General features: G+C 44.2%; 1 protein-coding gene across 1 annotated transcript in view; it reads right to left on the reverse strand.

Annotated features, from left to right (window-relative positions):
- Window positions 1–26,630, reverse strand: part of TRIM50 (tripartite motif containing 50) — a 159,294-nt gene that overhangs the window by 118,964 nt on the left and 13,700 nt on the right. The window contains exons 2-3 of the mRNA XM_069226775.1: window positions 25,777–26,380; window positions 18,672–18,767 (exon numbers count right to left, since the gene is read on the reverse strand). Of these exons, the coding sequence (XP_069082876.1) occupies window positions 18,672–18,767; window positions 25,777–26,181 (501 nt within the window). The 5' untranslated portion in view covers window positions 26,182–26,380. The remainder of the gene's footprint in view (window positions 1–18,671; window positions 18,768–25,776; window positions 26,381–26,630) is intronic.

A 26,630-nucleotide genomic window follows, 5' to 3' on the forward strand; every position in this document is an offset into this window, starting at 1 on the left:
TGTGCTTTTTTTAAATTGTACATGGTTACCATTGACTGGGAGTCAATTGTAATTACATTCCTAAATGTCCAATACACAATTAGGAAATGATTTGTACATGAGAATAGGAATCACAAATAGGTAATCCCTAGTTGCGATTTCTTATTTAGGAGATTGCAAATTGTGATTTCTCCTCAGTAGTAATCACAATATATGACCTCTTACAGGGCTTTGTACATCTGAAAAGCCCATTTAGCATTTCTTAAATGCCCGAAATAGTGATTCAGACCATTAAGAAAGCAGAAGGAAGCAGGCTTCAGTGTTCAAGGATTGGGGATTATTAACTATAAGGCCATAAATGCAAGTTTAAGACAATATTTGCAAAGATTCCAAGCAGTGGTAGCCTGTTTAGCAGTACTGAAAATGAGTCATTTCCAGACTCCTGTGGTGAATTGTGAGCTCTGTAATACACAGGTATACTATAGATAGATTTTGACACCTTTTTCCAAGTTCATATTCATTTTTCAGAGCCATTATTTTATTTGTGATATGGAATAGATGATTGATCTCATTCTGATGTGGTCTGATAAATATTGTACGGTTCTGGAACACTATTTATTAGTGTGTGACGATGGCTAAACCCATATTTTGAATATTTGGTCATGCAACCCTCTCAGATAATTGCTAACAAGGTTTTAATATCTATTTCGCAGAAAAAAATCCCAATGTTCTATTGCAGTTTTATATCTTGCTTGCAAAATTGGATCCTGCTGAAACCCATGCCATTGGCCCGGATTCAAGACCTCATCACTTGGTTGTCCTGGAGGATTGCCTGCACAGGTCTGCAGAATGATGGGCAGGAAAGTGTCTTGCTTTTCATGAATAATATTTGCAGTGGGTATGGCAGCCAGCAGTGGTTCATATATTTGTGGTAAACTTTGACACTGTAAGATCCAACAGAAAATAGGCGCCAGAGTTCCTCTAGTCTTAACACCAATGACAAACACAAACAATGTGTTTGCTTGATTTTATATAGCAGATCTTAACTTTCTTTTGCTTTGTATGTATGTGAACTAAAACGTTTATATAAGTTCCTTATGCTAATTTGATTTGAGTACTCTTCTTCGGACACACCATAGTAAACGTCCTGTACTCTGTGCACAAGGGAGTTGTTATTCACTCTTTCGGATGAAAAGAATTAGAATGGTCTGCAAGGCACGTTGAGAGAGAGCCTTGTTTAATCATGTTGATTATTAACACAGACAAAAAGCAGGGGCGGCTCTTCCGTTAGGGCGGAGGAGCGTTGCCCTCCCCTTGCCAGCAGCAGAAGCTGCAAAACCTTGTTTATTATCGTTTCGTTTGTTAAAGGAGCGGGGCCACGGGGGTGATGAGCAGTGAGGAGAGTGTACTGTGCACTCCCCTCAGTGCGCACGTGTGTTTGGCAGGCCGTCTCGGCAATACCTCAATCTGAGATTTCACTCAACACATTTTAATGTAATAACCAATCCTCCTGGGCTCTAGTTGGGAGTCCAGGTGCCAATGGTGCAGGAGAAACGGGATAACACCACCATAACATTTATTTATATGTCAGCCCCCAATACACTCCTACCTATCTCTGACATAGTCTCATTTTGCATACTGGAGCAGGTCTAGTACTGCATTCAGGGTCTCTCTGCCGTGTACACCTTCATCTTCCACCATCCGTCCCGGCTGTCCAACAAATCAACATTCTCTACCAAGTGGTGGCCAAACAGCTATGTTTACACTTCCTTTACACCTAGGATTCTTGCTGAGTGCTACCAACAGTCACTACACTGTTTAAGTTCTTGCTCTGGGTTTGAAATGTCTCACTCACATGGTTCATAAGGGCACTTTTAATGGTGCAGATTCTTTGAGCACATGTCAATGCTCACAGATCTCTGCTTCGATGTTTGACTGCTGCCCAAATAGCGTGTGGAGAATTCATGTTTCACATGGTGCCTCCCCCGAAACTGGCAAATGTATAAACTTTTACTTTATGCCTCCTTTGAATTAAAACTGTCATCTTGCCTGCCAAGTCTGATGCTTATTGCCCTTCACTGTACAAAGAAATTCCTGTGATTCCGGGCCTCAGTCTTAAGTCTGCCGATGCCACAGGACACCACATTTGCCCCCTCCACGCACTCGCACTCAGTAGTGACAAGCTAGGACATCCATCACTAGTTAAAGTCATGTAGCTTGTTGCCCTTCAACGATTACTATCAGTCCATTTGGGTTAGTGATGTTTTGCAAAGCTGGACTGGTCAGAGTCCATTCGGATTAGTATCAGACCCGGTTGCACAATATGCTGATGGCTACCATCTTGAACTTAATGCTTCAGTTCTTAGAGGAACAGGCCTTGCAGGGCGCTTTTCAGAGTTAAGCAAACCTACAATGGACTTGGGGCCAGATGTAGCATTTTACGATTTTGCGAATCGGAAATTGCGAGTCGGTGCGACTCGCAATTTCCGATTCGCAAAATCGGATGCAGTACGGTGTCTCAGACACCGACTGTGAGTCGCTATGGGGTCGCAAAGACCCACCTCATTAATATTAATGAGGTGGGTCGCAATTTGCGACCCCATAGCGAGTCCCTGCACTCACAAGGATGGTGGCCTGCTGAAGTCAGCAGACCTCCATGTCTGTGACTGCTTTTTAAATAAAGCAGTTTTTTTTTTATTGTGCAGCCCGTTTTCCTTAAAGGAAAACGAGTTGCAAAATAAAAAAATAACGAAACCTTTTGGTTTCGGTTTTTCAGAGCAGGCAGTGGTCCATTGGACCACTGGCTGCTCTGAAAAACACTTTTTGGCAACATTCACAAAGGGGAAGGGGTCCCATGGGGACCCCTTCTCTTTTGCGAATGGGTTACCACCAGTGTGACACTGGTGGTAACTGCGAATTGCTTTGCGATCGCATTCGCGGTCACAAAGCAATTTAGCATAGCGATGCGAGTCGCAAATAGGAAGGGAACACCCCTTCCTATTTGCGAGTCGCATTCACAATTTGCGAGTCGGTACCGACTCGCAAATTGTGAATGTGCATCGCAAACGGCATTTTGCATGGCGCAAACTGCGATTTTCGCAGTTAGCGCCATGGAAAATGCTTTCTACATCTGGCCCTTGGTCTGTTATTCCTAGACTCACTGTTTTAGGTCTAAAACAGAGGCATGGGTAGAGTTGGATATATGTACTGAAATATGTGCTTCTTCTGGAGCCTTGCTGCTCCTCTAGTGTATGTACCACTCACTCCCTTTGATGGAGTCAAAAAAGGGTTGCTTGTAGTAGCAAATGGTAAGGAGTTTTTGGTGGGGCTTCAGTAATTTATAATGTCCACACTGTGAGTACTTCTGACTAACAATGAAAGCGGCAGGGGCTGGCCCACGTTCCTCGTGACTCGCAAAGCCATGTACTAATGGTTTGCTACCATTTAAGGGGTCCTCTTGGGTAACACTGACTCCCGAAAGGTGGTGGTATCCATTTACAGAGTAGAAGCTGTCCTCTCTCCCTTCCTCACTGCTTCCCTATCTCTTTCTCCCCCCCACCGATTCCCTTATTCTTCTTGCTTGCTCTCTTCCACCTTACTTTTCTTCTCGTCCTCATCCTGCTTGTGGTGTTCACTGAGTACATTCTAACATTTGGAGGGCAGCACTGAACGGAATTTCAACTAAAGCTAAAGCAGCAAGCAGCGCATGGCTCATACAGAACACAATGCACTGTAAATATTTGTACTGTGGCAAGCCAGTAATGACAAATGTGTTTTCCTACTTGTTATCTTTACATCAAGGACAACGGCAATGTCATGGCGACAACAGCAGAAGGCTCTGCGTCCCCAGGCCCTGTCATTGCTTTATGCATACTGCTCCAGTGCTGTGACTCACTGCCTTTGCTGTTCAGCAGGCTGTATTGTTTTTTAAAAACAAAGTTTTAATAGTTTTCCTTATTAACTGTTCCAGCATTCAGTGTACTAATCAAGTAACATCACATATCGGTCGTTGTTGAATATACATTTCATGTAATAGGACTACAATTGTGAGCGAACACTCTTGTAGTATGTAACAATGGAACTGAACATCAGTACCTCATCCCGACCACCCCGCACCCTACCCAGCTTCCGTCCATTAGCACATGAGTTAAGACACAGGGGATGGATCTGTTAATAAGCTCCTCGGGAATACCATTCCTTGCATGGGGGACCGACTTATATATTCACTCTAAAAACATTTCAATCCAGCCAGACATCAGTGATGAAGAGGCATGTATGGACCCTATAGGACAAAATATGAGGAAGCCACAGGTGTGTAACGCAGACTTGCCCCCAGCATCTCACAAGGCACGCTATTTGCCCTACCACAGTCAACCGTATGACTCAATCTGTGTCCTAAGCTCTTCCACCAGTGAGTCCCACTCCACAGATATTGGTTTCCTCCTCAGACCTCTAACCTCTTCTCTTCTGAGGGCAGCACTTTCAGCCTGGCTCCAGCTTAACATCTCCTCCTTCCAGGAGAGGAGAGAAGGGGCATGAGGGGATTTCCAGCGCCTCATCAACTGATGCTTTGCCAAAAGCAGAGCCAAGTCCATAAAGCACATATGTACCTTAGAGGCAAGTTTCCTAGGGTACAGTCCCAGGACAGCAGGCTGTATTTTATTGCAACATTTATATAACACTACCTCTATGTAGTGCCCTAAAACGCTTGCTTACATGGGTAGCACACTACACTAGGAAGGGTGTGTGGTTGGAAGTGTGTGGTCTTTGTTCTGCTCCTTTGTGAGTAAGGTTTCCATGTTGTGCATTTAGACCATTGAAGTGTGGTTCTCATGTTATTGGACCCAGTACTTAGCAGTGTGATAAATCAAGAATTGTAAGAGAAATATGTGCAGTTCATGGATTTCCTGTACCCTGGCAGCTCTATTCAGCCCGTCAGGTCTTTTTATGGTATTTCTTAAGACCATAGTCTGCTTAGCTGGTTACTGCACTGGGGTGCCTATGTCGGGTGAGATATTTTGTTTTAAGTTTATGGTCCTGAGCAGGCACAGGTTGGAGGAAAACATGGTAGAGCAATCTGCTGGGATGGATTTTGGTAATATCATCCCATAGCTGATTATCATTGTGGGATATGAAGACGTAGCCATACGAGGATTCAGTGGTGGACTAAACTAAAGTCCTCTGTTGGCCTGCAGCATGTGGCAGATCTCTTCTGTTGTGCTATGCCTGTTCATTTGGTGATGTGTTGTTCATTGCTTTTGGATTGTACAGGGTGATGGACATGACTCATAGAAATTTTGTCTTATGTGAGTGTGAGATGTCAATCAGTCTAAAGAAATTATTATACAGTCTATCTGAATTACAATGGGCTGCCAGACGGCTGAGTGTTATGGTATTGGTATTAGAGTGGGCCAGGAAAAATATAGATTGGGTTGTATTGAAATCACATTTATATAGTGCTTAATACCCCTGATGAGGTATTGATTCGAGGCAGGATGCTGATCTGGAACCCAAGTTTAGTGTTTATTTTGTCATTCTTGGTTATTGGGATTAATATTTTCCACTTAAGGAAACCATTCAATGCCTTTTCTCTAGTTTCGTGGTAGAATAAATTAATAGGAGTTGGGTGTCCTACTTTGTGGAAGAAGATATGTGAATTCCTACAAATGATTGGTGGCATTAGTAGATAGACTGCAGGAGGATAGGTATTGTTAAGTTGCAGGTTTATCATCTCTTAAAGGGCAAATTGTGATTTTTTTAGATGAGGTATGGGCAATCTGCAGAACTAAATTACAGTGATTAAGGTGGGCATGCATGTGACAGAAAAAGAGGCATGCAGAGGATGGAAAGTAAGGAGAGTGCTATATTAGGTGTTTTTGGTACACACTAGAATCAGGCAGACAGTTGATTCCCTGAAGCATGTCTAATAGACCTCTGCTGGAGGAAGAACATGTGATCAGGTCAAGGTAAACAAGCAAAAATTAAGCTATCTATATTACCCAGTGGTGGTTGTCACTGGGTGGTTATACTTAGGTCAAGGTTTCCACAGGAAATGCCTTTTTGTGTTGCTAATACCTTTGGCACCATTTGACGAATCTTCACAAACGTTTCCAAAAAAGGTGCTCTTTTTTGCCTAGTTTGTGCATGGAAAGTTTGGGGGTGATCCGTCGAGTGAAGGCCAAGAAAAAACAGGGTCCCAAAACACAATCTCCCCATGCATTTTGTATAGACTTCTTTAGGCAGGGCTACAGCAAAAACTCCTGAACGGAATTACACCAAATCTGGCAGAAAGCTAGATCTTGGTCCGCAGATTGTGCTTTCTGTGATTTGGTGTCAATTACCACATGCATGCATTGTAGTTTTGAGGGTCACAAAAAGGAGCACATATAAAGGGTGGTAACAGATTTTGGTTACAATATAAAGCATTGTTGGTGGTACCATAATTAGGAATTGTGGTATGTTCTAAGGTCATTTTGCCCTGTGAAAAATGCTGACTTTCTGCTGGGATTTCATGAATCATGTTTGAGAGAAAACTGTTTTCTCATTAAGATTATGGAAGGTGCTCTAGAAACCAAAATGAGGGCATATTTTCTGTAAATTCTATGTGAAGACCAGAGGCAAGGATGCATAATTTTCTTCACATTTCATTATATAGCTGTCACTTTCAAAGAACATCTTTGTTAAAGAAAATAACACCATAAACCTACAACTCCCATACACCAATGGGTCATAAGTGTCCATAACATATTACAGCCCATGTGTGTGTGAATACATATAAAATCTCCATGATGTTATTTCCTGTTCCCCTTTCTTCACTGCTACGTCAGTTAAGTCACACTCGTTTTACTCGTGTCTTTAGCGATGTGTGTTTGCATGATATTGCTGCTTATTATTGCTTTGTTGTGCTTTTACTAAGTGTAGTATGCTCCTTGCCTGAGGGCTCTAGATCTCTGTTCGCGAGTCCCGCGCCAGCGTTTCACACTGATTATGGGCTTGTCAGGTGCGACGCTGCCTGTCAGGGAAGCCCTTCATAGGCACTTCCTCACACATGCGTTGCGCGTGGGTTTTTCCTTGGCAGGGATTCCCTCGGGTTTCCCCCCAGGAACTCCCGCATCGGTGGTATGTTTCTTGGGATGAGACGAGCAGGACCTAGCCCGTGCTCAGCTTGGACGACACCTAGTGGCAAGCGGTGATATTGCAGCGATAAATTGGAGCATCAGTGATGGGGCTTACCGGATTCAATCAAAAAGGGCATTTTTTTGACCTGGTAAGTGGTCGATATTTCTGTGCTCTCACCCTAAAAAAACATGGAATCTTCTAGAGACCATGAGTACTCACTTTATGAGGGGGAGGAGTAATGGCCTCCTGCAGGATGTCATTTTCCTGAGGAGCTGGACAGAGCCCTTTCCCAAACCATTTCTAGGGCCTTTTCCTCCCTCCAGGATCAAATTAATAAGACTGCAGAACAATCTCCAAGGTATGTGGTGAACCTGGTCTGATGGTGGTAGGGCCTATCGGCCTCTTATCCTCCATTAACAAAAAGGCCCACAAGTGTGACACGGGGCACCTAGAAGGCTTTGACAAACTACAGGAAGCCTTCCGTAAGAGTGTGCGCACATTTAGGAATGTACCCTCCCGGGAGGATGTGTTACCCAAGGAATCTGGCGACTTCGTCACCCCCAATGATGAGCCTGATACTGGGTTCCCCGATAAAGGGGAGAGTGATTCGAATGATGACGACTCATCTGCGGATTAACCTGGCTGCAGTATGCCTTGGTGGCCTGGTTCTAGTGCATTGGACTCTCAAGATGGGGATCCTGGTCAGACAGACCATGTTTGAAACCGAGGGCATCTACCATCCCCACTCACCAGAATGGATCCAGGAGCAAAAGGTGGCAGACTATGTTGCAAAGATGATTGGACAGCCCTTAGAGAAAGAAGTTAGTGACCGCCTTTGGGCAGAGTACCCCAGACCCTCTTTCTGCGGGAAAGTAGCTCTGGCCCCAGAGATAGATGCCAAGTTGTGCATATTGTTTGGGAAATACATGAAGGATCCCAAGAAGGGCATCAACAGGTCTTGGAGAGCATGCCAGGATAGGCTCCTGGACCTGGCAGGCCCTCTAACAAAGATTATTGAACTGGCAGAGCAGGCCAAAACAATGGAGTCATCCATGCCCACAGACATCGTGGCTGACTGGGTCCAGAGGGCCCTGTGCCTTTTAGGGAACACCAACTGGGCCCTGTCAGTAGAACAGAGCAGATCACGGCTGTTTAAAATCTACCCCAAACTTGGTGTGTTGGCTACCTCAGATGTGGGTGCCATTGTACAGGGGAGCTTCTTTGGAGAACCCTTCGTGAAAGAACCTTGAAACTTTGTGACAACATTCTTTGCCCTGGATAAGGTGCAATCGTCCATCAAAAAAAGTCTTTCTGGGGAAGGTTTTTGCCATAGCCAGATGAGGCAGAGGCTGCTCCTCTGGCTGTTTACATCAGCAAGGCTCCTTTCGAGGACACAATAAGAGAAACAATGTCTGGCAGGATGGAGGTCAGTCATTGACCTTCTTCTCCAATAGAGGCTCTGGCAGAAGCAGAGGCAGCAGGTTAAACACAGGTGCAGCAAATGGCCCAGGTGGCATCTCCGGAAAGGATTAGCTCTTCTTTCCCTCAAGACATAGCATGGAGTCTCGGTGGTTTCTAAACAAATGGAGGGAGATTCCCTCAGTTCCCTTGGTTCTGGAAACAGTGCAGGAGTTTCATATAAAATTCCTGGGTTCCCCCCAACAGGAGGTATGCCCACGGCCTTTGATGTTCTCAGGTCAAGAGGCGAGTCTTATAGATAGTGAGGTCGATGACCTGGCCAAAAGTGCCGCTTGCAGGTCGGTATTACACCTGAGAGGGTTTTTAAGCAACATTTTTCTGGTGGAAAAAAAAAGACAAGGGCTTCTGCCCAGTCATCCACCTATTGCTGGTCTACTTCTAATTCAAAATGGAGGGCATCCACCTCTTGAGGGATATACTCTTGGCAGGGGATTGTATGGTAATGCTGGATTTAAAGGACCCATATCTTGCAGTCCCGATATTCGCTCCTCCCAGACGCTTCCTCCAGTTTGCTTGGAGGGATCACATGTACGAGTTCCAAGCCCTCCCTTTCGGTCTTTCTTTTGCATAATGGTGCTTCACCAAACTCCTGCAACTAGTGGTCGAATTTCTGAGAACGAGAGGAGTGAGGATGATCAACTATCTGGATGACATCTTCTTGATGGACTAGTCTCAGGATAGTGGGACTACTGTCTTCCTCAATCCAAGTCATCTTCCCAGGACTCCCGTGCTATGGGGCCTTGAGGCAGCACACCTCAGGAGTGGGCTCACATAGTTGGAGCTGGTTCCACTCAACCAAGAAGCAAAGACAGAGCTGCAGTGGTAGATAGCCCACATGGAGGCCTGGAACAGCTTGGCGATATTTGGGGACACCCCAGATATGGCCATAGAGTCGGGCACCAGCCTTCGAGACTGGGGCGCAAGATGTGGTGACATCCATGGGGGCAGATGGACGGAGATGGAACAAACCCTCTGCATCAATTGCCTGGAACTCCTTGCGGGGTCCTTCACCATCAAGTTACTTTTCAAGGACAAAGTCTCCTGCTGCATCCTCTTGAGAATGGACAACATGTCAGCGGTATAGTACCTCAACTGTTTGGAGGGGCAGAAGGTCGAAGGCCCTGTCAGACCTAGTAAAAGATTTTTGGCAATACTGCCTGCAACACAATATCTTGTGACCGTAGAGTATGTCCCAGCGAAGCAGAACGAAGTGGCGGACTCGAACTCCAGGTATATCACAGACAACAGTGATTGGAACCTGGTTTGCAGGATCTTCACAGCACTCATGGACAAATGAGGTCTTTGCCACATTATTCTCTTTGCGTCCAAATTCAATTATCAACTGCCCAGATACATCAGTTGGTGACCGGATCTGGGGGCCAGGGGACGCAGGATTGGTCATCAGGATAGATGTATGCTTTTCCCCAATTGCTGATGATTCCCAGAGTGGCAGCGCAAGTCAGACGTCAGAAAGCGTCATTGGTACTGGTGAATCCGACCTGGAAATAACAGAACTATATTCCAATGTTGATGGAACTAGCATGGGACCTGCCAACAGCACTGCCATTCTTGCATACAATGTTGCAGGGTCACGTAGGCTGCCCTCACCCCCTTGTTCTGCATGGTCACCTCAAGCTCATGGTGTGTAGGATTTCAGGCGATGTTGGCAGAACAACCTCCTTTTCAGCAGATGCTGTAGGATTCATTCAACAGGCTTGGGCCTCAGGAACCATCAAGAGGTACCATAGCACCTGGAACAGATGGAATCCTTGGTAGTTGGAGAGATGCTTGGATCCCATGGGTGCAGAAGTTAAGGATATCCTGAATTTCTTGGAAGAGCTGGCTCAGGCCGGGCTCGCGTACTGCACAGTGAATTCTTGCAGATCAGCTTTTTTGGGTGGGGTCATCCCCCTGTTAATGATGTTCTGTGGGGGAATACCACTGGATTTGCAGTCGATGAAAGGGATCAGGCTATTGAAACTACCGGAACCGAGATATTCAGGACAACGGGATGTCAATTTTGTCCTATTTTTTCTTACAGGTTTGGCATGATTAATAGCATCTCTCTCAAAAGGTATAGTCTTCAAAGCTGGCAATGCTTTTGTGCCTAATTTCATGTAAAAGGGTCTCAGACATGAGGGCAGTGGATGTCTCAGCTAGAGTTTTGACTTCGGAGGGAGTAACCTTTACCGTCTCGTGGAGGACAAAGACGAGTAGCAGGTTGGTATCCTATCCTGCTTTTCCCAATACACCCAAACTTTGTGTGGTCAGACTTATTAACTAAGGCATATGAGGATAGAGGTAAAGCCGGCCGGGAGAGACAGTTACTCATTGCATTGAAGAAACCCTTTAGAGCGGTATTCTTCCTATTGCCAGGTGGGTAAGATGGATTATGACAGAAGCAGGCACTGATGTCAGAAAGTTTGGTGCCTATTCCAAGAGGGGGCCATGGCATCCAAAGCCATTCAGGTAGGTGGCTGAATGGAAGACATTATGAATGACGCAGACTAGTCATTGGAGTCTACTTTTAAAGAAATTCTATTTCAAACCAATTTTGGAAGCAGCAGCTTTGGTGGTGAGTAAACTTTACACATGTGCAATCCTCGCCTCGGGTCTTGACATAGAATGAAAAGTGTCCTAGTTGACATGACATAAAGTTTAAGGACACTGAGACGAGGATTATCCCTCCCAGAGATCTGTATGTAATTCAAAGACCTTGTTCCCACCTGGATTTAATGGGTTAAATGGCGGTATATCTTTTTATTTTAAGGTACTCTATCGTTTATGGCTTTTTACACTCTGCGGATGGTATATTTTGTGGCTTGCAAATGTCTCACTTAACATAAAAATTGTACATGCTATGCACCTCTCAGGAAGATTTGTTGTGAGGGAATCTGATAACATGAATGTTTTATACAATAGGTAATGACCAAAAGAACGAATAAGACCAGTTTCAAGGGTTAACCACCTTGCATGAAGAAGAGGAACAGGAAAGGACGTCATGGCTCTCTCTCTCTCTCTCTCTCTCCCTCTATATATATATAAATATATATATATATATATACTCATATATATATATATAAATTTTATAGATATATACATGAACATGAACTGTAATATGATTGGATGACTGTTGTTATGGACACTTATGACCCATTGGTTGATGGGAGTTGTAGTTTCATGGTGTTATTTTCTTTAATAAACATGTTCTTTGAAAGTGACTGCTATATAATTAAAAGTGAAGAAAGTTGTGCATAATCCTCGCCTCTGTGTCCCTAAGAGAATTCAAATGTTCCTTCCTGTCAACCAATACATTTTTCACTCACAATATCTCTCAACATGTACTTCCATCAGGTGAAGCCTGTCAGTTGATTCCCCTGGGTTCTACTGCAGCCTCTCACAGTTTTCTAAAGTGCAACAAGAGCGCTAACAGTCTTACTTATAACAAAAGTGTGGCACACCTGAAGCCATCTTGATTGAAATCAAACAGGTAAAATGTAAAACATTTAAATTAGAAAGGAACAACCTGAGGGAGTATAAAGTATGGTTAGTGCTGTAGAAAGCAAAATTATGACACCATTTAAATGAGTTGTCAAATATCTTCCTCTTCTATTTCATTAAAACATTCTGACATGCAGACTGAAACATGCACTTTCAACACCAGCAGCAGACTGCAATTTAACTTCTTTGTGATCAGTGTTCTAATGAGCAACTAGAGTACTAACATTCTGAATTTATTCCAAAAGAGTGCCACATCTGAATGCCATCTTGAGGGAATCAAAGTGGAAAACTATAAGCATTTCCTACTGAGGAAATCAGGAAATTAGGGAGCTTCATAACAAAAATGTCTCTCAAGATGGGCACGAGAGAAACAAGAGCCTAAATGTAGCACAACCATCACCCAAATGTAGCCTAAGTCTAGCCCAATGACAGACGAGTGCAAAACTCTGACTTTTTTTTGCAGTTTTATAATGCACTGACTTGACCCAAAAGTATTGGAGTGCTTTACATGAGCATCCGTTACATTATACAAGGACACATTCATTTTTATTATAGGCATGGGGAAAATAAGTGATTTGTCGAAAATCACAGGATGTTGAGATAATGCCGAAACGTGAACCTGGATTCCCAGTTGCAAAGTTGGCAGCTCTGGCCGTAACACCATATACTCTCCTCAAGCGCAACAAATAATCAAGTGGCCAACTGGATACAAAACATAAGGATAGAAAATAATTTAAAAGCACTTTGTTGCTTGAGCACTTAGAGCTCATTTTAGTTTTTTAGAGCACTAACCATAATTTCTATGGAAAAAAGCCCCCCCACCCTCATTTTTATAATTTCTTAGGGAAATGCTTTAGGTATTGTAGTTTTGATTACTTCAGGTGTGCTATACAGTTGTAATAAATATAGAACGTTAGTGACCTAGTTATTCATTAGGAAACTGGGAAGGCAGACGTCAGGGGCACAGACTCAGAAAACTGAGGGCTAGGGAGAAGGGGGGAGTGGCAGCAAGTTGACCACATTGGGCAGGCGAGAGGGGCAGTGACAACACAACGGACTATGGAAGGTGGCAGGGACAACAGGCCAAACATGCAGGACAGTGTTGCATTGTCTCGTGTCAGCATCTCATGCCGTTGCGGCAAGTCGTGGAATGTCCGTGACGAAAGATACATGTGGATATTCTAGATTTGAGAAGGAGAAGCGAGGAGAGGACGAGAGGAATGGCTACAAGCTGATCGGCAGCTCCCTCTTCATTTCGATATTCACTTAAAATAAATATTCATAGAAGTGTGCGGCTGTCTTTTCTTCATGGGCGACGAGGATGGCCAATGAAGAGGAGAGCGTCCCGTGAAGCAGCCGGCAGCAGCATTCAGTGTCCAGCAGCACCCTGTTGAACAGTGGTGGTGGCGAAGCAGTGTAGCAGCTGTGGCCGAGATCACGCCACTGAAGAGTATGTCCCCTGCAGCCTGTGGAGTGTATGTGAGTGCAGTTTATCGAGGTTAGTGCATACGTAGCAAAACCCTGGTCTAGGCTATTGACAGTTGGGGAGCAAGCAGCTCCCTCTTCAATTTGATATTCACTTAATATAATATTCATAGAAGTACTGCGTATGTGGCTTTCTTTTCTTCAGATAGGCAAATGAGGCTGTGGTGATACAACAGACCATTGAGGGCAGAAGGGAGAGGCAGTGGTAGTACAACTATACATTCAGGAGACTCCCAATATTTTTAAGCCCAAAAGGGCTTTATTTTAGCTGTCTCCAACCTAAAATCTCCTCTTTTTCAAGGTAAGTCAATGGGAAAAATCAATTCCCTAGATTATTTTCAAAATCTCCCTCTTACCAAGTTCAAAATGTTGGCATGTATGGTACATTGGACAATGGAGGACAGAAGGAATGCAGAAAGGGTATGGACTCGGACAACAGAGGGCAGGGGCACGAAACTGACCCTATAGGGCAGGTGCCAGTGCTTGCAGCAGCACAATGCACCACACAGGGCAAACAGGAGGGAAGTGCAGCACAACAGACCATGGAAAGTATTAGGGAGTGGGAAGGACCATGCACATGGACAACAGAGAGCAGAAGGGAAAGAGGCAAGGGCAGCAAGCTGACAATACATGAACAAGAGGGGCAGTTACAGCACAACAGACCATGAAGGGAGGGAGGGAGCAGGGGCCCCTCTACGGACTACAGAAAGCACATGGAAAACTGAGGGTAGTGGGAAAGGAGGCAGGGCATGAGCAACAAGCTGACCATGCAGGGCAGGCAGGATGGGGATTAGAAGCACAACACACCATGGTGGACAAGAGGAAGACTATAATGGCATAGACACAGATGGATGGAAGGTGGGAGAGGGTCAGGGCAACAAGCTGATCACACAGAGCAGGTGGGAGGGGAAGCGCTAGCAAAAAAGACCATGCATGGCAAGCGGGAGGGTTAGTGGCAACACAATGGCCATGGTGGGCAAGAGGGAGGGGGCAGGCACAAAGGACCATGGAGGGCACAAGTGAGAGGTAGGGGCTAGACACAGACAAGAGAGGGCATGGTCTTCACAACAGACCACGCAGGGTGGGTAGGAGGAGCAGCTGCAGTACAACAGAGTATGGAGGGCAAAAGGGAGTGGCAGCAAAATGGACCATGGAGGACAGGAGGGAGGGGATATGGGCATGGAACCTGGGCAATGGAAGCCATGGTGGAGGGGGCAGGGACAGGGGCCAGTCATCTGACTGTGATATGTATGTGGGGGTGGCAGTGGCAGCTCAACAGACCACTCAAAGTAGACGGGAGGGGCAGTGACATGTTCATGGAACATGGTGGGCAAAAAAGGAGGGAGCAGGGGCATGCACACACACATTGGAGGGCATGGGGAAGGGGGGTAGCTGCAGCAAGCTATTCATGGAGGCTAGGCAGAAGGGCAATGATAGGGGCATAGGCTGGGGTAACGGAGGGCAGGAGGAGTGGGAAGGGACATAAAGCTAACTCGAGGGCAGATGCAGCACATCAGACCAAGCAGAGTAGGAAGGACGGGGCAGGTGTATGGACACGGACAACAGAGGGAAGAGAGGAGATGCTGGGTATGGGCAGCAAGCTAACTGTGCAGGGCAGGCAGAAAGGGCAGCGCCAGAACAATGACCACACAGGGCTAGTCGAGGGGGCAGGGGTATGGACTTGACAATGGAGAGCGGGGGACCAGCAAGCTTGGATGGGGGCAGCACAACAGACAACGCCAGGCCAGATCATGCGTCCAGCCCCCCGCACCCCAACCATGCATTGCATTAGACATCTTACTTTACATTAAAAAATCCTAGATAGTCACTGAAAAAACAAAGGCTAAAGTGATGCTATACTAAGGAATTGTAAGAATAGTTAACTTTACATTAACAAAAACCTTAAAAATTCACTGAAAAAAACACAAAGGTTAAAAGGATCTTATAGTTAGGTGAAAATGTCACATAAAACATATCATTTGAAAGTAACAAAACCACTGAAATTCACCAGCTATGGTTATCTCAAGTAACTCGTACCCTAAAGTAACTACAACTTGCACCCTCGCCATCCACTGGTTTTACCCTTGTGTATTAAATCACTCATGATATATTAATGTTGTAAGATCCCTAATCACATCTGAAATGCCATCATTGCTGATAATTCTGTGCATGGTGGGGCGCAAATTACAGTTACTTTAGGGTACAAATTACAGTTACATGAGATAACTATAACTGGTGAATTTCAGTGGTCTTGTTAGTTTCAAATGGTATGGTTGACGGCACATTTTCACCTAACTATAACATCTGTTTAAGATTTGTTTTTTCAGTGAATATATTTATATTTTATATATATATACATATATATATATATATATATATATATATATGAATGATACATACATATATATACGAGGCATATATACGAGGCCGTGCCAGCCGTAAAGGGACGATTCACTAACACCATAAAATGTAGACAGTGCAAATCCGCCAATGATTGCAAATAGAAAAGGCGGCACATCAACAAAGTGTTGCAAAAATTTAAATCAGGATTTATTTATGGCAAACAATCCAACACTCAGAACAAACAAGGTCCACACGTTTCAGCAGGGACGCCTTGATCGTGATCTAGGGAAGTGTTCTTACATGTCAATAATCTTTCCTGTCTTTTATTATAACATCCGGTGACTAATCGATCTCTGATGAGTTGATCAGCAAAATTTCCAAATTCACACTTTTGCTCTCCAGAAAAGGAATTATGGGGTCATTCTGACCCTGGCGGTCGAATGACGGAAGCACCGCCAACAGGCTGGCGGTGCTTCCTTGCCTATTTTGACCGCGGCGGTAAAGCCGCGGTCAGAAAACCGGGGCCAGCGGTTTCCCGCCGATTTAGCCCCGGTTGGGCGAATCCGCCATGGCAGCGCTGCAAGCAGCGCTGCCATGGGGATTCTGACCCCCTTCCTGCCAGCCTGTTTCTGGCGGTTGTCACCGCCAGGAAGAGGCTGGCGGGAACGGGTGTCCTGGGGCCCCTGGGGGCCCATGCCACTGGCATGGGCAGTGCAGGGGCCCCCTAACAGGGCCCCAGCCAGCTTTTCACTGTCTGCCTAGCAGACAGTGAAAAGCGCGACGGGTGCAACTGCACCCGTCGCACGGCCGCAACACCGCCGGCTCCATTCGGAGCCGGCTCCTGTGTTGCAGCCCTCCTTCCCGCTGGGCCATAGTTAGCGCCCGCCGGCCCAGCGGGAAGGTCTGAATGCCGTCAGCGGTCTTTTGACCGCGTAGCGGCCAATCGGCGGTTCCCGCCTGGCAGGCGGCGACCGCCGCCCGCCAGAGTAGGAATGAGGGCCTATGTCTAGTCACATTCAAGCTGGGTGGCTAGGAGAAATCTTTTGACAGCTTCTTCATATTCAGCAATATCTTCTTCATCGTCATCAAGTGTGAATGTTGGAAGATGAGCAAAAATCTCTTAACCTTTTGTCCTGTTAGGCTTAAATTCAAAACCATCAATGGCTCCCACAAAATCATTCAAAGCCATGAACCTCTCCCCATGCAATGGGCGGTCCTCCAGGTGATTTTAGAAAAGGCGGTGGAGAATTTATGGATTGCATGACCCAAAACAAATTTACAACCTTAATTGTGATCCTTGATATTTATTTCTGAAGATGCTGGAGGGGGAGTGCACATGGAACAGAGAGTCTCTCCCTGGCACTGTGGGAGAGCCACCCATTGAGTATGCATGGCACTCCCGGAGGTGCGCCCCATAATGCGTTGCAGGACGAACCGGTAATGTAAGGAAAACACCAGGAAATGGCACGTTTTTGGCACGATGGTGACCCCAGGAGTGCGTGGTCACCACTAAATAGACTCCAAAGTGTGGAGGGAGGTGCAGGAGGAGTGCAGCCTCCCCCAAGAAGTTTCCAAATGTCCTCACCCTCAGTTTCAGACGACTTGAAAAGGATCACCCCTCAAGGGTCCCATTGTATTTTCTAGCTCAGTGCCAGCTGGAACTTTTGTTTAAGGTGGAATAACTACGCCCTCTAGGGGTGAAAATCATGGCTGCAGTCCTTGAGGCCTGAATGTCAATAACAATGGATTATTATATTGGTGAAAATCCTTTAGGTGTGAAAGGTTGTAATTACAGGCGTTTTTACAGAAATAGAGTCCTTAAGGGAGTATGGTTAAAGTGCATGACGTTGTGCTGAATGTGATTAAAAATGTATGGCTGCAGCGTTGTGAACAATGATGTGCCATGTGTATGGTCACAGGGAAAGGCGCCCTCTAGGGGTGAAGGATGGTATTACGCAACAAAGAACAACCAAGTGAGGTCCTTTAGGGGTTTGTCAAACGAGCATCATTTTCATGTTGAATGTGTCAATGTGGAATATGATGAACCTTTGACAACACTCTTTAGGGGTGTGGTGAGACTGTGTGGATCATACTGAGAGTAAACCGTAACAGCACGATTCATTCTGACATGCCCATACATGCTTTTTTGTTAATGGTTTATAGGAGTAATGAGACTGACAGTCACTAGTGATCAAAGTAGATGTACTTTATTGCCAGTATTGTGTGCTCTCTCTCCAAATTACAGTCAGATATTACATTGGAATACAAGTAAATGTTTTGCTATGTGGGTTGTTGGTTTATATCTCCCTTTGGGAGAGACGAGAATGATTACGCAGTGTCATCCAAAAGTAATTCCATCAGCTTGTGTATGTTTATAAATTGTTTCATAATACTGAGTAGTGTGTGTGTGTAACAAATGTACTTTTCCTTTGTCAAAAGAAAAAGCACAGACTGGACAATCATTTATTGAGTGTTATTCTTGTGTGCTTGTGAATGGTGATTATGGGCCACAGAACCTCCCTTGAGAAAGTCTTGTACTGCTTTGCTACGCTACCCTATGAGAGTCAAGCGCTACAATGGGGTGTTTGGTTCCCAGTGGTGGTCAAGTGCAGACCCATTGCTTGTGCAGGCCACGCAACTAATGATCCACCCTCCAACAAGAAGAATATAATCAGCTCCAGATCAGAGGCCAGTCAGACCCAAAAGAATATTTGGCAAAACCTCTAAGAATTGAGTATTCACTAAGGGACACGAAGGGCACTCACCGCAACCCGGGTTTTGTTGTTTATGAGGCGGCTGACCTGCTCTTCCAGGTTATTCTTCTGTGTCTTCACTTCTCTTATCAATAGGGAGAGCTCCTCCTGCAAAGGCAAAACAAACCCTTGTTAGTAGCTCAAATATGCACACAGATGTGTTCAGACAGATAGACACACACAATTCTATTTCTCATGCACAGTCTCTTGGTCTCTCTCCCTCCCCGTTTCTCCCTCTTCTTCTTCTGTTTAGGAGCCAAACTGCTCTGGTCGTAATGTCATTTCCATCCACTTAGTCACCTATAATTTACCATTGAGTCAGTTAACACTATGCCAAATATAAGGCAAACCACCCATCAGGACACAACAGACAGCTCGCTCCACACGGACTCAACACACTTCCTCTGTGCGATTACCGCTACTATTGAACAATAACACATTCAAACTAACAGTACTCAGTGTACAACATCTTTAGAATTAGTTATAACTTGCCTTTCTGAGAGAGAAAACATTCATAAGAGCACCTACTAATTGCATACTGACACAACCAGGGCACCAAAGCTTTATGGTTGACAAAGAGCTACCAACACAACATTAAAAGTACTATCACCAGTACCACATTAACATACAGAACCATTCAGGTAAACTTTGATTAAACATGCCACATCATTGTGAGCACAACATTGCTTAGTAGCTATTTACCTGGCTATCAATGCTGTCTAAAAACACAGTCTGAATAGGCAACAGACTACTGGATCAGCAAAGAAAAGCAAAGTTCTTCAGTACATCCATCCATAAACATAACGTTCTACAAGGATCTATAGCTGGATCTAACTCATTTTAAGTTTAGAGATCTTTCAGCACACCCATTCATAGATATAACACTTTAAAAAGATCTAGAGCCAGATCTAACTCTTATTACATCTACATGAACTAACAGAAATGTGTATCAACCACCACAGTGCCATGTTAATGGTTGAAGGTACTATACAAATACTGACAACAGCATAATTGAGTGTCATTGCCCACAATCAATCGGTTGGACCTATACCTTTGCAGAAAGGGGAAATGTTCTATTAACATTAGAGACATGCAATCCACCCTTTTAACTACCAACTACTGTCCATAGGCATAGAGAATGGTCTTTACTAGGATATAGTGGATATTCACTTAGCCCAGCCTGCATCCCCTTTACAGTCCTTCTTTACCAAACTCTTTGTCGGGTTAAAACAGAGACTAATTGGCACAATGAGATGAATGATCACGCTAACATTTACTGGCACTGCAAATCACAACTTCCAAATGCTGCAAGGCCAAGTCAGTCATCCCTATCTCCAAGGTTGGTAAACTGAGCAACCTACACTTAAATTGGGTGAACTCCCCTCAGTAATATCATAGTTAATTACATATGGAATGGTTCAATGCTCATTTAATTTGAAACTTAGTACTATGTGTTCTTTCAAAGTCACAAATGTATATCAAGAGTCTTAGTTACAAGCAAGGTTCTCATCACTGGACATTCTTTTTAAAGAGCATAGGGCTTGTGTATAAGTAAATGTAATCCTGCACAACCACTGTGCTCTACTTTCATTAATCCAGTTCCCAATGGGAGAGGATTCTGTAAATGAATGCTGTAGCTAAGACTGGCAGATCTCACCACCAAGTGTGGAGGGTGATTTTGATAGGTAGAAATACATTCTAAGCTAGAGTGAAGGCAGAATGTTGTTGAATAATGACTTCTTTTCAAGGATATGTATTGGGGAAAAAAAAAAGCTTTGTTTACAATTGCCGAAACATATGCTAGGTATTTCTGTCTAGGATGTAACCACTTCCCTAGGAGCACACAGTGCACGTTTTTTATACTGATATTCTCACTGTAACCCTGTTGTCTCTCATTCCTTATCTTTAATGCAAATAGCCAATAAGTCAATAATAGAAATATGGCTGCTGACTACATTTATCCAACCCTTTACTGTTCCCAAATAACTAGCAATAATGAAATTGATATCCGATCAAAAAATTTCAAATGACCAAATATAAGTTTGGCCCAAAAATCCACCGTGTGCCCAGAGCTTTAGTTACCTTTTTTGGAGAGAAGAGTCATCAAATTCCATGCCTCAAAGTTTGTAATTTATTTCAAATTTTTGGACCTCTAAGCACCTCTATCCTTAACATTTAGGGGAAAAGGAAATTTGAAAATTGTAGTCTTAAGTTAAGTGAGTAGCCAGGAGGAATCTACCTGTCTTTATGAAAGAAAATGAAGGCAAGAAAGGCTAATGGGATTTGTAGGAGTCCCAGAGTGAGGATCTCTTGGAGAGTCTGGAGGGAAATCACTTGACAGCAACCATTTTTTTAAAAAAATTGAGACTCCAAACCTGAATGTTGTACTTCAAACACAATTCAATTTATGGAAGTCTCCGACTAACTGGCACATATATTTTTAGGAGTTTTTGAATTTTTATGCACTTCTAATAACAATTCCTGCCTTCACTGAAGTACTCAATTGAAGCAATGCAACTAAAGGGTCTTATAAGTGCCTCCACTCCAGAAATACTGGAACAAAGTCTGTAGAAATATCCATTGCGGGCAAGCTACGCACCTTAGCCTTCAGTTTCTATGCAATCAAACACTTAAACAAAGTTGACTCTAGTGTCATCTTTTCCCAGGTACTTGGAGTTGTATTGGCTGCCTAATGGCATCAAAGACAAGACTGAACGTGTTCCCTGCTGTTTAGCGTGCTGGGTACAGGGCCTGAGATGGAACGGTGGGTCTCCAGGCTCCTTGGTCTTCTGGGTAAATGGGAGCACTCAAGGCCTAGCTCATGTGAGGTGGCATGAACACTGAACTAGATGTTGTATCAAAAAGGTAGTGCACAATAAAGATGAATGTCTAGCCAGCATCATTACTTGAAATGAAAATTAAAAAAATAAATTAAAAAAAACCATAAAATTGTTGAAGCCTGAAAAGTAGAGTGTTAATAGCATTTTTCTAGCTCTAAACATTCTAAAGTTATAACCAGTGTTATTTTGTCATTTTTAGGCAGGGTTCCTTTGTCGTGGATCCTGGGCTGCTTTGGATATTGTCCTATGGTTCGGTTCTGCTGAAGACTTCTCAGGGAAACAATGGAAAAATTTTGTCATATGGAGTTTCAGTCCAGAGATGTCCAGTGATGGCGTATTTTAAAATTAAAGTAACCCTGTGGTACCTGGAAAGAAATACTATAACGTTGGTGCTGGAAAAATCTGCAAACTGCTTGTCCTACTCCCAGGATGCACTGTGATTTCTGTGGTTACCTTTAGGTGCAGCCGTGATACACCCCCAAATGGCTGCCCCTAGCCAGCCCTAGAGACAAAAAGGTCTTAAACAGATACATCATTGAGATTTACTTTTGCTGGAACTCTACTGAAGGAAATACCATGAAGTTGGTGCTGGAAAATTCGGCCACGGTGACCTTAATTACAAGTGGCCCAAATGGTGGCGAGGTATTTACTGCATGCGAAAACTACAATTGCCCTGGGGTGAGGTATTTGCTCAGTGTAATAATACCTTCTATTGCAAGGTATTTTTACATAGAAATAAGGCATAACTACGGATGGGTATTTAACAGACAAAATTCTGCATGTTTTAATTTTCTTCAAGGCCTTTTACCATATATATATATATATATAACACCACACAATTCTTTGCAAGGCTACTGTGTCAGTCGAAGCGCGTTGTGTGTAGATTAAACTGATTTTTTTGTTCCTGAAACCCGAGTGTGCGAGTATTATATATATTTTTCTTTTTGCTTAATTAATTACCGGCTTGCTCATACCGGTTCTCTTACCACCCCTTTGGGCTGATTGAGATCTTATCTCGAGCATTGTGAAGGTATATATATATATATATATATATATATATATACACATGTATATTTGACCTGTTGAATCTGTCATGGTACAATAGCAGGAATGTGATAATTTTCCACTTTTCCACTCCAAATTCAAGCCCCTACATACTTTGCTCCGGGATTGGAACCTCTCTGTTTACTTGGAATCAGGCTCAAATGTCTGGACTTCTTATGGGCTCATTTGGAGAACTAAGTTCAAATCCAAATCAAAGTCTATAGATGTTAATGAAATGTCAGAATGTATTAAAGTACAGTTACTTTGATTGATAACAGTTGCAGATATGTTTTTCTGGTCCTCCTGGTGTCCTGGACCACACAGACTGATATCTTCAAATCTACAAGTCACAGACAGGAAGTTCTGGTTCTGTTGGCATGCGAGTGCCTCAGGCTAGCCAACTGACAAGGTTTGTTTTCTCAAACAGTAAAAGGGTATTGCACAGCAACTTCTGATCACTGTCAGAAATTGTCAGTGCTTACAGGTACAGGTGATAAGTACGAAATAAATCTTGGGGGCGGGGTCCCCATAATTCAAAGCCGCAAAGGAAACATGGTTGACAGGCAGAGTCACTGCTCTGAGATAGTTTACCATATCTTATGAAGTTATTGTTGCTTTCCTTGATTTTGGCTGTCTCTAGAAAGGAGTGTAGATGGCTTCATGGCACTCTGAGTCAGCCTCTCTATTCTTTGTGCTGAACCAGAGAGGTTTTCCAGACAGCCAGGGTTGCCAGCATGCACGAGATAACTGTAGGACTATGGGCAGAGCTTATCCTTTGGCTCCAGCTGTGGGAAACCAGCAGTACACAAATCCAGACATAAAGGAAGTCATCAGCGTAGGTTCACAAAGATCTTGTCACTGTGTAGTTCAAGGTTTGGACGTCAACCAATAAGGCTTTTATTTCTTGATTCCTTCCTCTAAGGGGATGCGGGTGCGTATCCCTGGCTGCCTGGAGGTGGTTGGGTGTTGGTGTTAGGCAGGTCAAGCTTGTCCTGCTCCCAGCATGCACTGTGCTTTCTGTGGCTACCTTTAGGTGCAGCCGTGATATATTCCCTAGCCAGCCCGAGACACAGAGACGTAGTAAACAGTTACATCATTGAGATTTAATTTCGTTGGAGCTCTACTGGGTTCCATTAAATCCAAGAAGAGACAACCTTTGTTTTCTGGTGGCCCTTGGAACCCTTGGTGACAACTTACACACAGCCCAAATTTTAAATAAATAAATATCAGGGGACAAAAGCAATAGCATAGCAGGAACAGAGGTGGATTTTCATCCTTATAATCATTGAGAGGGCAAACTTTTCTGCATGTTATGGGTAAATCGGTCATCGCTGTGACAGTGTCATTTTTTGTGTGAAATATGGTAACATTTTAAGGCTCTACATGCAATACTGTAAATTCTAGTGTATGTTGGGAGCAGTCGCTATTTTGTAATAGATATACTGCCACAAAACATATTACATCCACAATATCTACTACCAGTATATCCTCAAGGTAAGTAACTGGAGTTATGAATAGTAAATCTACACTTGCGTATACTTATAAACCGTGACGATATAATGGTGGTTTATGTTCTGATGCAATTTATTTGGGTTGATATTTCGACTGCTATATAGCAACATTCAACCCTGCTGCAGGAATTTTACAAGAGCAAAGGCCCCACTCTCGGTATCAGCGATGGAAGGGTACAAAGAAAAGCAGGCAGTGGAAATATTTATTCATTCTTATCTGGTTCTACTAGTACGAGCACTGAGTCTGCTTTTCCATGGAAACCCCCTTGTCACGTGAACGCTGTTGGTCAGGCCACCACAGGTGCTGGCAAGAAGCTACAATTCTATCGCTGATATGAACTCTCTATTTTAGCTGGTTGTATAGACTGGATCCCAGGAGGCTGGTCTGCTCCTAACAAAGCACAGGCAGCTAACACTAAGGCAAAGAAAGGGGCGGCTGGTACGGAGGCGGAGAACAGTTCTCGTAAGTCAGCTGGTGCGGAGGAGAACAGTTCTCGTAAGTCAGCAAAGTGGACAATGTGTGATCTTGCCTTATCACTTTGGTTTCCTTCCCAGGGAAAACATGACCTTTTTGTAAAACTTAATTTCTAATTATAGAGCCTAAATCGTGTCTGATCTTCAGCAAACTAATGGAGTTGCTAAAGGGGCTGATCAGAAGATGCAATGAATCTGTGTGTCACCTTATACGGGCTAGGTTTTGATGTTTCTAGCACCTTAAGACATGTTACAATATCTTTCGTCATCCCTTCCTGAATGACCTTGTCAACAGAGACGTAAAATTGCTATAACCCGATGCCATATGTGAATGCCGGTGACATGCCATCCTGCTAGGACTGTCACCTAGCCCCGTGTTGTCAAAGCACTATGCTTCCAGTTGTGGGTTTTCATCCAACAACCTATTGCTTCTGGCAGTTGTAGTCCTATGTTATGTCCACGACCCTACTGCAGTGACACAAGTACTGACAAGGAATCACAACAGAAATGCTGAGGACTGGAAACAGTCAACTTGAAGCAGCATTATCTCCTGCTCCCCACCTTCATCCTGCAGGGGGGTGAGATCCCCTGTTTTTTTGGTCCCTGCTGTGTGTTCCCTCTCCTGTCACCCAGGCCTACCTTCAACCTTCCTTAGAAGCTGGAGATGAGTGCAATCTTCTACTTGATTTGTACGATCACATCTTCTGTCATAGCCCACTTTCTGGGGTTCTATGTACATATGATTTCTTATGCTCTCCTCCATTATCCCATAAAGTCTCAACTATATAGTTCCATAAGCACTAGAGGTAGGTGTGTTCTGGCGTTTTTGGTCAATGCTCATGGTACATTCTGATATGCCATCCCATCCGTCTACCAGTGTCCTTCTTCTGATATAAAAGATGTGTGTGCGCAGGTGGTTTTGGTTAATGCTTAAGATATCATTCCCCGATACTTCCCAAAGACACCCTACATCCGTCTGTAGACAATGTAGAAGAGCATGATTTGGCATCACCTGTGCATTATCTCCCCTCTTGAAACATCTGATCACCATCCTACGGTAGACACTAGAGGTATGTATGGTCTGGTGTTTTGGGTGAATGCTCAACTGCAAGCCTCTTTCCACCTCCCCAAAGATATAGGAGCATTAGATTTGTGTGCTCTGGTCTTTTTAAAGCATGGTTATGATATCCATCCTTACCCACTCCAAAGCCACATATTCATCTTCCCATACCCACCCCAAAGTCTCACCTTCATCCTTCCATAGACACTGGAGATGGGGGTGATCTGGTGTTGCTTGTGACTGCCGATGGTACCGCAAAGCCCGCAGATGACCTGGCAATCCTTCTCACAGTATAGACTTAATGGGTTGTGGTGGTCAGGGCAGGACTCCTTGTTAAGGTCCGAGTCTTCCAGGGCCTGGAGAGTTTCAATGATGCGGGCCAGCGTCACATTAGGAGGTGAGCTGGCACAGCTGACCTCTTGACGGCATACTGGACACAGGAACTGGATATCCACATCGCCAGAAAGGGAACTGAGACAGCTCTTGCAGTAAGAGTGCCCACACTGCAGCATCAGTGGCTCTTTGAAGACCTCCAGGCAGATGGGGCACATCAGCTGGTCCTCGAGGATGGGTATGCTCATTTTACGTGCCATGCTGGAGGTGGGCTTAAAAAGACACTGTAGTTGCTTCTTTAGTCTCCTTTAAAAGTTACCTCTGTCTGGATTTGATATGCAAATTTCACTCTGGCTTTAGAATGTTTAGTAAATCCTTAAAACCTCTCAGGCGGTCACCAGACAGCTCAAGAACATTCCTGAATAAGAGACTGACATCTTGAATAATGATGTGTGGCACCTGTAAAAATGAGAGAGATCAAATGGGGTAAGGATGCTGCCATTTTAAATCTCTTGCTTGTGCTGGTTAACCTACCACAGCCGTTCCCAACCTTTTGACTGCTGTGGACCCCCACTTTATGATTGCAGGAGCCCAGGGACCCCCAATTAATCTTAATTGGAATCAAGGGACCCCCCCACTGAGTCATTTTTGAAAGCTGGGGACCTAATCTGTTAATATTATGTAATTTAATTTTCTAAGCAGTCATGGA

Source organism: Pleurodeles waltl, chromosome 3_2 (genome assembly GCF_031143425.1).
Source record: "Pleurodeles waltl isolate 20211129_DDA chromosome 3_2, aPleWal1.hap1.20221129, whole genome shotgun sequence".
In the NCBI taxonomy this organism is placed as follows: domain Eukaryota; kingdom Metazoa; phylum Chordata; class Amphibia; order Caudata; family Salamandridae; genus Pleurodeles; species Pleurodeles waltl.